The 15,004-nt window shown below is 41.1% G+C and overlaps 1 protein-coding gene across 5 annotated transcripts in view; it reads right to left on the reverse strand.

The window, feature by feature from the left end:
- Positions 1 to 15,004, reverse strand: part of atp9b (ATPase phospholipid transporting 9B) — a 40,296-nt gene that overhangs the window by 10,017 nt on the left and 15,275 nt on the right. For all 5 annotated transcript variants that reach the window (XM_019254296.2, XM_019254270.2, XM_019254276.2 and 2 more), the window contains 7 exons: positions 14,425 to 14,505; positions 12,516 to 12,591; positions 10,807 to 10,883; positions 7,525 to 7,685; positions 7,204 to 7,346; positions 5,221 to 5,333; positions 2,505 to 2,756 (listed from right to left, as the gene is read on the reverse strand). In XM_019254296.2, the coding sequence (XP_019109841.1) occupies positions 2,505 to 2,756; positions 5,221 to 5,333; positions 7,204 to 7,346; positions 7,525 to 7,685; positions 10,807 to 10,883; positions 12,516 to 12,591; positions 14,425 to 14,505 (903 nt within the window). The remainder of the gene's footprint in view (positions 1 to 2,504; positions 2,757 to 5,220; positions 5,334 to 7,203; positions 7,347 to 7,524; positions 7,686 to 10,806; positions 10,884 to 12,515; positions 12,592 to 14,424; positions 14,506 to 15,004) is intronic.

Genomic DNA, 15,004 nt, shown 5'->3' on the forward strand with positions numbered 1-15,004 from the left:
CCGAGTATTTTTAAAAGATGGACTGTGTACGATGTACAATACTTTAATTAGTAACAAAGAACACATGTATTTATTCTTAGCTGTACAGTATTTAGACTGATATTAAATAAACAGGAGATGGAAGCCAAAAACAACATTAGGAGGAAGAGCGTGAGACAACAGGAGCATACATGTTGAAATATGAGCGCTATCCTGGATTAATGTTTTAAAACTTATCATAGTTTTACTGTGTGTATGGTTTGTATTGTTTATTTGTCTAGATCGCACATGTTCATATCTGGTACTTGTCACAGGGCAGGTGTGGGTGTGTGGTTTCACCTTATTCTACCTGTTCACTTGGCGGCAGGATTCAGACAAAGAGGAGTAAAGATAGGCTTGAATATTTTCTGTTGACCGTCTTGTTTTGTTACATTACGTTAAGTTAAGTTGTTCTTTTAATGAACACCATAAAATGTTGGATTTTTCTTTTTTAATTAGTAGTGGTCGTTACACTGGATTATATATTTTCCTCTTTTCTGTAATAAGTGCTGGTAATTTAAGATTGAATTTCGTTAATTCAACCCTTTATTAACAAATAAAGACTTTACCTTGTTGCTACATCTCTGTGTTTATTCCTTCTATTGTAATTATCTATACTAAATATTTTTTTATGTAAACATAACATTTATTTATTTCATTTTAAGTTTCCATGAAGCTCAGGCCTTGAGATTAATTAAACGTCTGAGTGTGTGCACGAGTGAGTTACTGTCTGCGATTATATGTTTAAAATTTTTTTGTTATTAAGCTTTTATTTTTAAAATATGGAGTCCAACTGAACCATTTAAAATATAAATAATTAAATTCTTGTCAGTCGTCTGCTGCTGCCTGGCTGCTCGCCTGGTGACCACTTTTAAAAGTAGCTGAAGGAATTAGACTTTATTTGCATATTTAAGATACCGTCTTCCTCTTTGGTGCACGTCCTGCGTAGAGACGGCCTGTTAAACCCAATTGGAAATGATAAAGCACCCGCTCTCCTGGACATGGCAGTCATTAAAGGCTACAGTCAAATGCTCTTGTCTGATATTACGAGGGTCAAAGGTTACAGGAGGACTCTGTTCACAGCATGGCTGACCAGCAGGTCAGATGACCTCTGTTCTGACCTCGGCGGCCGGCCCAATTCATCTCCTTAATGACGGCTCATTACATTAGAGAGGCTGAGCGGAGAGAGCCAGGGCCAAACAAACTATCACTAACAGAGGTGCTGTGGCCAAGATCTGATGCTGCAGTCAATGAAAGTGAGGAGACAAGTGGAGAGAGAGAAAGGGAGGGAGGGAGGGAAATAAAAGGACAGAGAAAGAACAAAGAATGTAGTAGGAGGGGAAGAGAGAGCTCGACCAACAATCACAGACCTCCACCTCTCATCGTCTCTGAGAGAAAATTAAATATTGATCAATCCAAGCAGTGTGAGACAATGAAGAGAGGGGAGATAGAGCAGGGCGAGCAGGGATATAAATAAATATATACATCAACTCACTCGGGGGGGAGGACAGACAGGCAAAATGGAAAAGTGAGAATTTATCTTTCGCCACCTTTTTATCTTCGTTTTGATTGCTCGACTCGAGTGCGGGTTAGACGCGGAGTATGCGAGCCTTACAGAGGATTTACGAAGCCTCACGTGTCATGGGTGATAAACGCGGTAACGGTCCTAAACTTGGGTGTGTGTGAGAAGATAAACTACCATTCAATACACATTAAACATATCTTTAAACAAATACTGACAGATTTAACAGATCAAAGATTTGTTCACGTCTTCTTGATAAGTTTTGTGTTATGATTATAAATACTTCATTACAGACTGGGTAGTGCCAGCTCTTGTGTTACACAGAGCCTAGCGGACAGGAAGCTATAAGGAAACCTTCGGGGATCGTTTCTGTGCCGCATTCTTCCTTCAGCTGCAGCCGTAAATCCTCTGGAAGCAAATACAGACGATTAAATAGCTTAACCTCCGCGAGGGGTTCGCGACCTCTGACTTTCTGATCGTGTAATGACTATTATGACAAACCAGGGTTATTTAGGAGCGCCAATAAAACATAAAGACAGAGAACAGACTGTAGAGAGGAGCTCCTGGTATTCTCCAATGTTTATTCTTCCCAGAAGGGCAAACGTGTATAAAACTGTATCTGGATTTAATCTGGATATGAGACACTTGAAATGACAAGTGGAAACGGGGCCTTAGAGACCAGAACCATTTGTCAGCGTTTAACTACTGTCAACAACATATGACCTCCATATGGGTTCTGGTTGATGATGGTTTGTCTGAAATAAAAAACACAAATCCTAAACAAAGAACATTATTAAATATGTCAGATATAATAAGTGTGTGTGAGGAGTGTTAAACAGGTTTGGTTCCGTGTAGTATGAACCATTTAACCTGCTAATTGTGTAGTAGAAGAGAGGAGTCTAACAACATTGACGCTCGACTTCTGTTCAAGCTGCCGAACCCGTTCTCTGCATCTCATATTTACCTCGTCAGGGCTGGAGGCCTGGTATGTGCGGTTGTCATCGCTGAAGTCCTGGTCGGCTTCAGCGGACTCCGTCTCTCCGTTTACGCTGGTGTGCGTCTCGTAGACGGGCGTGACGTTGTGGCACAAGGCGATGGCCTTCACGGCCTCGTGGATGCGGCTGCTGACACTCTTACGGACCTTTGGGGCGGACGTTTGGGTCTTCCGCGATGGAGTGGCGCCACTGGTGCTCCCGTTGGAGGGCTGGGAGGGCACCTGAGATCAGAATGAATAAGTAATCCGTGACTTAAACCAATCTTGGCAGTTCAGTCACATTATTTATGACATGTATGAGATATATAGTTAACCAAAATAGGCAAAATAGTGCATTTAATCATTCATATTTGGAGTTTACATGCTATCATAGCCAGATTATTCATTGATTTGCCTTTTATTGTTGATTAAAGGCTAATTTTCATGATCAATTCCTATAAAATATATCGGGATACTACCTAAAACCAAACTTAATGGAAAAAGCTGCGTACTTATTAAATAAGATTACCGCCTAATGTACACATCAGTTGAAAAACTGCATATGAGATATGTTACATAATCTTTTAAACGTCACAACGTCGTTTCCTAACTATAGTGTCCGCGCACATGGTCGAGATCTAATCCTACACTTGCAGCTGATTCACTCTGACACCCCTTATCAAGCTAAATGACACAGTGAGGGGAAGTGGTGTATCACCGTCTTTATCGTGTCATATCTGCTTTGAGGCTCTTTTATGTGTTCCGCTGTTTTGACATCAACCATCAGTTTAACTGGGTGGTGACTAGCGAGCAGGCAGACGGCCCACTGAGCCAGCTGCGTTTGACAGGGCCGACGCGCTCTACTGAAGCGTTTGATTTTGGCTTATTATTAACCTTCAATCCTGCCAGGCTCAGGGAGGAGGGGGGCCAGGCAGGGGGTACAGTAAGGACGAAACATGACAACCTTCATCAAGAGCGACTGAAAGATCAATGGAGGGATCATTAAGTGATGTCGTCGGACAAGTTTAGTGTCTGAGCTACATGTAGAGGACGTTAAATGATGCAAAAAGCAGAACTTGATCTTGGTATAAGTCTAATGTAACATAGAGAGTCGATAGATGATTAAAGATGTCCTCATCTGGATTAAAACTGAAACAATTAATTGATTAGTTTACGGGCAGAAAATACAGAAACGTATTGCTGCCGCACCAGAAAAAGAACGATTTATCTATTAGTTATAAGATGAAATGATAATTTGTTACGACGTGAAATGTCAAAATGTGATCATTTATTGTTAAAATGTGAAACAATTCATGTTAAAACATGATAATTTATATTGTTTTCACATTGAAACATGATAAATCTGTATGTTGTAATAAGGTTAAACTCCCGTCTGAATGAGGAAAGGAGTGCTGAGAGAGGATAAACTGAATATGGCTCATTTAATTGACTTGATAAAGTTTTATTTCATGGTTATATTTCTAGCAACATCAGAATTTATCACACTGGACTGGAAACTCTCTCACCATTCAGATGGAATAATGTTTAAAATAATAGTATTTCCATCCTGTAATCATGTCAGTAACATAGTAAAAAATCAGCTGGACGGAGGCATCGCTGCTCTGCCCTGCTTTTCGGCTGTGCGGCTCTAAAAAGACGAGTCATTTTTCATTAGCTGAGATTACACATAAGGGTGTGGGGCAGATGGTTTCAGTGTTGACCAGCTGTTTGGAGCTGGCTGAGAGCGAACAATATCATTCTGTCGTGGCTGCAGCCAGATCTGAGCCACCCAGTCAGGAAAACACTTGCTTACAGTACGAGGAGTCGCTCGGGGACACTCCATGATGAATGAACAATATGGGCTTCTTTCCTGGAAAACTTATCCTTGGCTAATAAAAAAATTGATTAAACTGATCTGTGGGGAGAGGCGGGAAAAAGCAGGAAACACGGAGTGAAACATGGTATGTATTTGTATTTTTTTGACAGGTTTTGCTTTGTTTTGGTTGGTTTTGTCTTGTGTTCCATACTGGAACATCTTGATTTTATATTATATTATGGGAATAATAACTTTTAGTGGTAAAGGGTATAAAAAAAAACATCAAGCCACTCTCATATTAGCATCTGGATGGCGGTTTATGGTCACTCTTAACTGAAATATCAAAGGAACATGACATCAATGTCAACGTAGGACAACTGAAAATGAAAAGGTCTGAATCAGGTGCGTTTTTTAAGAAACGTAAAAATGTTTTTTTTATGTGAAGGTGACTAACCTGGCAGAGAGGTGTTTGTTATTTAGTCTACCCTCATTAATTTAAATGGGGTGGACAAAATATCAGAAACACCTCTCAGTATGATCATAAAGTTTTACCATGCTAGGATTTATTACAGGGCCGTTTGTATTTGTTTTAGCTAAAGTGTTGCTAAAATACTGGCAACTGTGGAGTGTGTATATCACAATCAACACATGTTGTCATAACCAATCAATCTTTCAAGGCTGGTTCCAGCTTTGATTTTCGAGGATTTACAGCTTTTATGTTATGATATAAACTCAATGTCTTTCAGGTTTTGATAAACGAGACATTTGAAGGAGTCACCTTGACATCTGTGAAACTTTTTTCACTACTTTATGTAACTAACAACCCCGAAATGATTCAATTAATAATGAGAATAATTAGTTGCAGCCTTGTTGAACAGTAATAAATCGTACCTGTGCATATGACTGGATTATGTGGCTCTGTATCTCGTCCATGGTGTCGGTGCCGTAGGATACAGTTCCCAGGTGGAGCCGCTTAAAGACCATTTCATTCTGTGTCAGTGTGCCTGCAGAAGAAGACCAGCTTAGATGTTGCAGAGCAACAAACTGTTGAAATGATATCACAACTACACAGTATGCCACTCTTCGATTTTCCACATGAAGATTGTCGTTTAAAAAGTCTGACTTGTCGAGGCTAATACGGATACGGTAAATGGGCGGTACTTATATAGCTCCTTTCTCGTCTTCTGAGCACTCAAGGCACTTTTACACTACATATCTCTCTCTCTCTCACACACACACACCCACTAACGGCTTGGACTGACATGCAAGGTGCCTTTCAGGAGCAGTTCGGGGTGCAGTATCTTGATCAAAGACACCTTGACATGCAGACTGGAGGAGCTGGGGATCGAACCACCGATCATCTGATTAGTAAACGACCCGCTCTACCTCTTGAGCCTCTATATATTTATATCTTTTTATATTAAAGAAAATAGTAGTAAAATTTAAAAGGTATTAAATTTAGGAAGATACATGACCATCAATTTTGGTAGGAAACCCTTAGGATTTTTTGATACATACTGAGTGGGACATTCATTGTTCTCTAGTGATGTAACAGTGACGCTGTTTCCAAATGAACTATCTGTGTAGCTCTAATTAAAAGCTGACATAATGTGCCTTTAATAAACATACAGTGTGTACAATACTCAGTAATATCTTTGCATCTTCTGTTCTGGGAATACAAAGCGCTAAAAAACAAGCTGAGTAAGACAGAAGTATTTCTGTAAAATATGTCAGCTGTGTCTTAATCACACTTCTTCATAGCAGAAATAAAATATATTTAAACATACTCAGCATGTCTGAAAGCACACACACACACACACACACACACACTGGGCACAGCATTTGTCCTCAGAGGACTGCCTACGATGCATCATGGGACCTGCAGAGTGGTGTGACTACCGTCTCATTGACCTAATCTCATTACCAATATGGACTGCATGTCCTCTCTAACCAACACACAAGACACAACATTGCATACAAAAAGACTGAGTGAATGTTCAGACACTGAAACAAGAAGAAGAAAAAAAAAAGAGGCCGTGTTTAATGGATGGCTGTTGCCAGAATGAGCGCTGATAGAGCATAAAGCTGATTAGAGGGCATCTAACTTCCAAAAACATTAAGGCCACGGGGTTAACCAATTCTGCTGGATTGATTGTTCCACGTGTTTTAACTATCAACCTGGATAAATAGGCTGTGCAGCTAATACATTCCTACCTAGATCAGCAGGGTAAGACAAAGGAGCGTGTCAGGACCACCGCAGGAGTTCATCACTGTGACACGCCGTCTAGCATTCGTTAGCAGAGAATCACGCCGTGACTGTGAAAGGAAGTGACCTGAACAACACCTGCGAGTTCAGCTCTTTTCTTCAGCTCACAATGCGGACAGGCTCAAATCAGATTAGATTTTAAGCTTGTTATGAAACTTAAATCAAGTTCATTTCACTTCATTTCTATCTGAAATAATGACGCGTCAGTATGTTGGGTCTTTGTATTTTTTAATGGTCAGCAACCGACTCTCAATCTCGTCTTAAGTTTTTAGATGATTTAAGACACATTTGGGTTGATTACATTATTTTATTTTATTCATGTGCGTCTTTTACTCCGTCAGTGGAACATTAGGTTAAATTGATTGCGTTGCATCTCTTTTGACTGTCACTGTGCTCCAATTTTTCAAAGAAAGTGAATTTGCACTTGATATGCTTTCATGTCTGCCAGTGACATGTTGTGTACGCGGCCACAATCAGTGCTACACTTCTTGAATAAGGCAGCGTCTGATGGAGCGTGAAACTGCACAGTATACACTGTTTTGCTGCACAGCCTATACTTTCAAAGCAGTCGCCCTTGATCCTTCTCTTCAGTCCGTTTGGACACTTACCAGTCTTGTCTGTCAGCAGATAGACCAGCCGGCCCAGTTCTTCCGGGATGGTGCTCGTTCTCACAACTGTGCCTGGGATGTTTTCATCCTTCATGATCATCCACCCGTAGGCTGACTTCCCCATGTCCAAGTTTACACGCAAGCTACACATGGGGAAAAAGAAAGATGTAATCTCTCACAGAAAAAACAACCAATAAAAAAAAAAAAGTCTATGTACGAGGAAGGTTTTTAAAGAAGGAGTGGAAGATCTTTTTGTTGTCTTTTATAACAGACGACAAACGATAACCTCCTGTCAGAGAACGAAGAGGATCACAGAAGTACCTGATGGGGATAATGTACGAGAAAAGCACGACGAATCGGAAAAGGTTGCGGAACCAAGGACCCACAAATCCCTGCAGTGCTACCATGACGATAGACAGGACCACCTGGGCGAGGAACAGGGCCTTGGTGAGGCGGTTCAGCTCCAGGTCCAGGAGGCCAACCTATCAGGACGAGAGGTCAGAGGTCAAAACCGATGAAAGATAGATATTAATTTTACTTTTTTTACTCATTTCCTTGAAGCAGGTCAGACGTTGGGGATTATATCTACATGTATTTAGTCATTTAGCTGACTTTTATCCAAAAAAAAATGGAAACAATCGAGGTACAATGCAACACGTTAGTGCAGCAATAAGTAGTACTCGCATAGAAAGGGGTTAGATTGATCATGTCCGGTTGTTGGTAGTGTTGGAGAGGAACGTTCCACCAACCGGGAACAACAGACGAGAAAAATTAAAGATAATCTGATGAGTGTGTGTTTGAGGTAACGATAGTTTTCCTCAGTGGGAAAAACATTATTCCTTCTCTGACAACTTATACGAGAGAAGTCTCTTTGTAACTTTACCATCTGCTCCCAAAGCCTGACAATATGCTATACAGAGAGAAAAAACAAAGCCAATGAAAGACATTCTTGGCTGCAGGCTTTTATCATGCAAACCGTGTGTACGACATAAATACATTTATTGGTGGCCTTATTTTCTGGTAAACTACGAGCCACGCTGTATTAGTATTGTCCTCGAATGCAACAGAAGGTCAAATGGCTTCAAAAATAAATAAAGTCCCCATATTGAGATGGCTCTGTGGAAAAAAAAAGGGGGTCAGAGTTGTCTTTTATTTTTCGAGTGTATCTCCCAGCCAATGGAGCATGTGGGAAAAAGATGTCAAATAAAGAAGTGCCCTTCCCCTTTCTGGCAGCGCTCACAGCAAAGCCCTGTACACAGAGGGCTTTCTTCTGACGCACCACGCTTACAAAAACAGCAGAACATAACATCTCTCCTCCCTCAAATAAAAGAAACTGCTCTGAAAAGGAGGGGAGGGGGCAAGCACATATAAAAAGCAGCAAAAAAATTCCTCCACTGCCTAAAACCCCCACCAAGCCCGTTCCCCTGAGGACTGGGAGAGCTGGGAGACCAGTGTGACTGATTTATCAGTTGCTGTTAAAACTCCCAGTAGCAGAGAGTGCGGAGAAGGGAAGGGTAAGGGGAGTGAGCGAGCGAGCGGGTATCTCCCCACCCCGCTGCCTCACTACATGGTTCATGGTTGAGCTATTGAGAAAAATAGGGGGTTTGGGTGGATTAAAATGAAGAAAAATTAAGACAGAGAGCACAGAGCATGTCTGAAAAGCAAAGGATCCCCTTCTGCTCGAACAATGGCTGGTCTAAATTTTCCAAGCCTTGCCGGGGATCAGATGAAGTCATTATTCATTCAGTCAAGGGGGGGAAAAAAGGACTCAATTACCTCAACCTAAAGATGCTATCAATGAATAAAAAAAAGTGCATATTTTACTCCATTCATCTCCAAGCCATTAAAAGTGAAAGGAATGATTCGATCTGCCTGTGTGGCTTGTATTTTAGCATGTGTGTGAAATCTGATGAAGAATTGCAGTCCCGGGACATGAATATTCATCGAGTTTAAACCAAAGAATATCAGGACTTTAGTCAGTAAGTAGTGTGTTGTTCGGTGTTTGTGACACCGGCAAATCGAGGAAAAGAAACTGAAATTGATTCTTGAGATCTCAGTAAACAACTTTTTTTTTTTTAAAGACAGTTTGAGAGACGTGAAGTGAGCGGAGTATCGGGACTTGGATATGTACTTCAAACAAATCTTTATTGAAGAGCAGCCTCTTGTCAAATGACATTGTTCTGTCTCTTTACTCAGACAGAGGTCTGTCTAACAATACCGAGACAAAGAGTGAATCTACGTCTGACGTCCTGTCAGATTGATCTAGTGCAAGGCATTGTCCTGGCCCGGTGTCACAACAGATTATATGAGGCCAAAACGTTCTTGCGACTTCAGCCACACTGTATCGACTTTCTCCCCCAGTCTCCAGTCTCCGTATTGGCACTTCTGACATCATCTCCTTGAAATATTGAATTCCTATCAACTGTCGAGGCTTATACAAAACAGTGGGCCCCCGCCGTTCGACCGGCCACATCAGCGTTCTTAATAAAAGACACCGGTGTCAAAACTGTGCTGCAGTAGGAGGGCGCTATGTTGTGCCACGGAGAGCTTTAGTGGTGCAGACAGCTGTAGGTGATAACTTTGTGTGGAAAAGTCATCGCGTGGCGGATGCACGGTAGCCTCTGAGATCCCATTGATGCCCGCCTCTCTATCAGCTGACCTGTGTCTATCTAGCTCAACCATCTTCCAGGTAAAATCTTATATTTAGAATCAAATTTTCATTAATCTCCTCAATCTGGGGACAAAACGCTCGATGGGGATTCTGTGGGATTAACTTTCAGCTGAAAATGTCATTTAAATCCTCGGTTAGTTAATTTCCCTTTTGGTTAATTAGCAACTGGCGCTGACCTTTTACATTGACAGGTCCAACTTTATCTAGAAAGTCAAGGTTAAAAAACCACCTCGCCAAAGTGATTGATTAGTGATTAGAGGCAGGGGGAAAAAAAGATGGCATGAGGGGAACTTGGAACAGATGTTACTTTGTGTGAGGTGTTTCACCCTCTGCAGCTTTTACAAAACATTTATGTTTATGTGGCCAACACCTGAAAAAATAGATTTCTCAGCTTTTGCAGGATATCCTTACAAGGATTTTAAAATATCCCCCCCCCTTAGAAAAATCAGTGATTATCTATCAAAGTGGAGAAAGAAAAGGTGAATTTTAGTGCTGTCAGCGACTGAATAGAGCTGAAACGATTAAAACTTAACCAGCAAATGTTTTGAGAATCTTTTTGTTAAGGATAAATCCCAACAATTACCTAGTTCCAGTGTCTAAAAAGTGATAATTTGCTACTTGTTTTGTTTGTTTTTTTATATATGTGACAGTAAACAGAATATCTGTACGTTTTCAAAGACATTTATAGATGTCATCTTGGGCTTCAGTCAATCGTTAAGTGCAATTTTCTGACAAACACACAAAACTATTGCTCGATATTTTAAGAAATCAGGATCAATATCAAACAAAAACAACATATAATCATGATGTACTATCTTCTTAATCATATAATTTGTTGTAATTTACAGAAAACAATACCCTTGAGGCAAAACTCTGAAGCAAAAATCGCAGAACTTTCCTGCACAAAAGGAAAAACCTAAAAAAGTATTCACCTTGTTCTTGGCATAGGACGTGTTCAGTACGCTTCTGGTCTCTTTGCCTGTGTAGATCACCACCCCTATCACCGTGCCTGCCAAGGAAAGAGACAAGGAAAGTAATGCTGCTCATTAACTGCACCCCACCCCCACCATCTCACACACACACACACACACACAACGCACACATGCATGCACACACTCATCTTGGTCAAGTAAGATGAACTGCATGAGAGGAAACACAATAAGGCTGTGCTGAGGCAGTTTTGTCTCATTGCCACTCAAGCCAACAGACAGGAGGTTTAATACGCTTAGACTCTCAGGGCCTTCAGCCACCCTATGGAAGCTCATAAAACCTGATCAATACCCTGCCATCTTTATTTGCCAATTCATTACGGTGGCCTTATTACAAAGGATTAATGAGTCATTAATATTAAATGAGCTTAATGGAGGAGAAAAGGCAATAATAAACCTAAATACAGCCTCTGAAATCCCCAAACTATAAAAAACAAACGGTAAAAAATGGGCAGGAAACAAAGCGAGCGAGAAAAGAGACCGATGGTTGCGGGACCTGAGGAGAAAGGTGATGAATTACTCTCGTTGACTTCTAACTTCAGAAATATTGAGCGATGTGACAAATCGTGCGGGACTCAGCATGCAGAGGGGTTTCAATTTGAATATGCGAACAACTAATTCTCTTGTCACAGCTGGACTGGGGCCTGTAAGAGTGAATACACGGCGATCCGGGCCAGTTCAAGTGCCCAGAATGCCACTGTAGAGCCCGTGAAGTGTCTGTCAAGGGGGGAGGCTTGTGGGGAACAATGACATTCCCAAGCAGAGATGATGTAAGGGGTCTAAGTCAGGCTTTTTTGTCCAAGTGTGTGTGTCTGTGTGTGTGTGTGTGTGTTTGTTCTTTTGGTCAAGGTCAGGCCAGAGGGGAGAGCAACACCGCAAATCAATGGTGCGGCCATGGCTGGGAGCGTCACAAACACTCTCAACTGACACAACCGTTTCTGTGGGGAATCGTTTAGTTGGAGCGAGGGAGGATTACCTCAACTGTGGGTATTCTCAGAGTTCTTCAGTCAAGCACATCGCAGTATCAAATCAAACGCTTTCCAAGGTTTAACGCCGTGACTCATTTGGGACAGCACAACAGCAAGAAGAATCATAAAGTACAATGAGGAGGTTCGATTAAAAACATTGCAAAGGTTTTGAGCAAATTTCTAAAAATCTAAAAACTATATTTATGTGAATATAAATGTGCCTCCTCTGATCCGAGTTTACTCTCCTGTGTGCCACTGCGGTGGGTGGTTGGGTGGAGGAGGGTGACATTCAACAAGGGCCCCTGTCTGGACTCAAACCGGGGTCGTTGAGGTTACATACGCTCCCAGCAGCGCTGCTCTTTTTATTAGACTTTACTCTTTTTTTTTGTGGGCCGGTTGCATGTAACGCTGAGTGACATGAAGAAAGAAATGAATTAAAAAGAAGCAGAATAGTGTACGGTGAAGTGAGCGTGTTTGATGCGTCAGTATTTTTTAAGTACAAAGACGTTTTTGTGATATTTAAACTTTCACTTTTCTTTTGAATTTGTAAATTCAAATTAGTGTTTTAATGTAGTCTAGGTGTTAAAATGACAAACATGGCAGAGATCCAACAGCCAACAAACATAAAAATAATTATGTCTCATTTTAAGATAAAACTTGAAGTTAAAGTTTTCATGTACTCACCTGATGCGACAACTGTGCTCGCCCAAAGAGTGTTTTCAATACTCAGACTCTCGTGGATCTGTGGATCTGTGTCCTCCTACAAGACAAAACGGACAACGCTTAAACACTTGTGCATTTTTGTTCATTGTCTGAGCTTTGATAACGACCGTATGGCAGTACAGCACAGTACAGTACAGGGTACAGCAGCACAGCTGTGTCAAACTCTAATAAACATTTGAGCTAATAAATGAGGCAGTTCAAAAAGGATGGACAACTAAATATAATTATTACATAATTATTTGTTAAATTATCTATTATTTTCAGTTATTGTGACTTAGTAAAGATGTTGGTTTCGTCTATATTTGAGCTTTTAAAATGTCCCCTGTTGAAGGGCAGAAAAGAAACTACTGAGCGTCAGTGGAGAGATACCTGCTCAACGTCGTGAATTTATTCCTGCTGTTAACCAACTTCTAATTAGTGTTGTTTAGTGTGGCCCTGGAGCAAATAGAAATAATAAAACTAAGACCATTAAGTCATGAAAAATGTAAATAAATTGCAGCTGAAACCGTCTCAAACATTCATTATTATAGGAGCTCCTCTGTGCTTTGGCAGTTTCTTATGTTTTATATTTAAACAGTTTGAGCAGCATCTTTAAAAAAATAATGACTTATTGTGAACATACGTACACTGCACTAACCAAATTTTACACTAAACCGTACAATCTCACAGTGAAATTATTTACTTTTGCCCTCATATTCACCGTTCTGTGGCAGCAAACAAAATGTGGCTGAGAATAAAGATTTCAGCTGAACAGAATAGAGGTGAACACGAGCTCGGCTGAGAGCGAACACACAGCCTGACCAGAATGGCCGAGCTCTGCTGTGCCATTAATTTTCACAAGCACCTGACACAGTTGTGCAGACTGTAGCAATACAGTAGTCCCTTTATCAATACTTTCGCTAGATTTGGCATGGCGATAGAGGCTCCTTTTAAAAACAGTAGAGAGAGTGCACGTAGATGAGATTTCAGTGATAAATAAGCCCCTGGAGAGCCTCTTGTTTCACCCTCCCCTCCTGTTTTACCCCTCACTCTTAAATAAAGACGAAAGCTGAAAATGGCTCAGGAGTCAGGAGTGCAGAGTCAAGGCTCCAGTTTCGGCTCAAATTGCCTGTCTGATATGATAATTATGATACCTAAGCACCCACATCCTGTCAATCCACTCAAACATGGGAAGAGGTGCATGAAAAATAAATGGCAGGTTGCGGAACGCTTGACCGCTCTGACATTGGCATCAAACTACGGTGTTCATAACTGCAGAGGGTCTCAATAAATACCACAGAAACAAAGCCACCATATCCGTCTCAGGGAAGAAAAAAAAGAAAAAGGAAAAAAGAAACCCTCATAAATAGGTAAGTTCATTTGCTGCGGATCTGTGGGAACCCATTTTTTTCCCATCCTGCTCGGACTAAAAGCACACGCTATGCAAAGGAAGGCCGCGGAGGATGAATGAGCGGAGGAAGTGCTCGCTCACTAAGCCTGGTGTGTGGCCAAGAGTGAAGACCGGCCACAAAGCCTTCCTTTGTACTGGAGCTCTCCTCTCTGTGGGGGCTGCGCTAATCTGCTATTAATAAAAAAAAAAAAAAAAAAAAAAAAAAAGAAGAAGAAGAAGAAAAAAAAAAAATCACTGAGCAACAAGCAAAACGGGATGGATGGAGCTGGAGCCGCGAGAACCTGCCTGTGATGTAAGAGGTACTCCTGCTGGAGGTAACAACAGGCCCGGATGGACACACAGGCTCTCATTGTTGCCGCTTGTCAACACATTACAGTGATACACATCTTCTGTGTCAATCCAGCCTCTATTGAAAAAAAAAATCTGCATGTGTTTGAGATTTGTTTTACAGCTTATAAATATGTCAACGAGCTACTGTACCCTTGTGAAGTTTCCCTCGAAACTGTGGATGTCCAGCTGAGGCTTCTGGGCGTAGACGTAGGCGCTGATGGAGAAGAGGTCCTGAGACGAGGAGACAAGGGACAGAAAGAGAGACGATAAATTAGTCTTATTCAACTGAATTACCACAGTTAGTCAGTTACAATACAGGATTTTAGTGCCTGTCTGTAATCTGCGACTTTGTGGAGCTTTCATGTTTGCAGTTTTTGTGTGTTTGCTGAATTTCTATACTGATATAAATGTACTTGAGCCAAGCGGCAACCTTCGTGGCTCTGAAGTGAAGCCAATGCAGAAGTGACAAAAACTGCAGTTCCTTAAACGTCCACTTGAGGCTGGCTCCAGAATTGAGTCAGTCTCCATAAGTCCCCATGTTCAAATGTCCAACTTCACAGCAGAAATAAACATGTTTACAGCCTGGTACAAAAAACAGTTTTGGTCTCTGTAGCTAATTTCCCCGTTCATGACAACTGTACTGAGGGTGAATTTATATACAACTCACCTGTTCAGATTATATTAAGGCTTAAAGTTATGAATAATAAACAACATGGACGCTTTGACTGAC

This window comes from Larimichthys crocea, chromosome XIII (assembly GCF_000972845.2).
Source record: "Larimichthys crocea isolate SSNF chromosome XIII, L_crocea_2.0, whole genome shotgun sequence".
Taxonomy (NCBI): Eukaryota; Metazoa; Chordata; class Actinopteri; family Sciaenidae; genus Larimichthys; species Larimichthys crocea.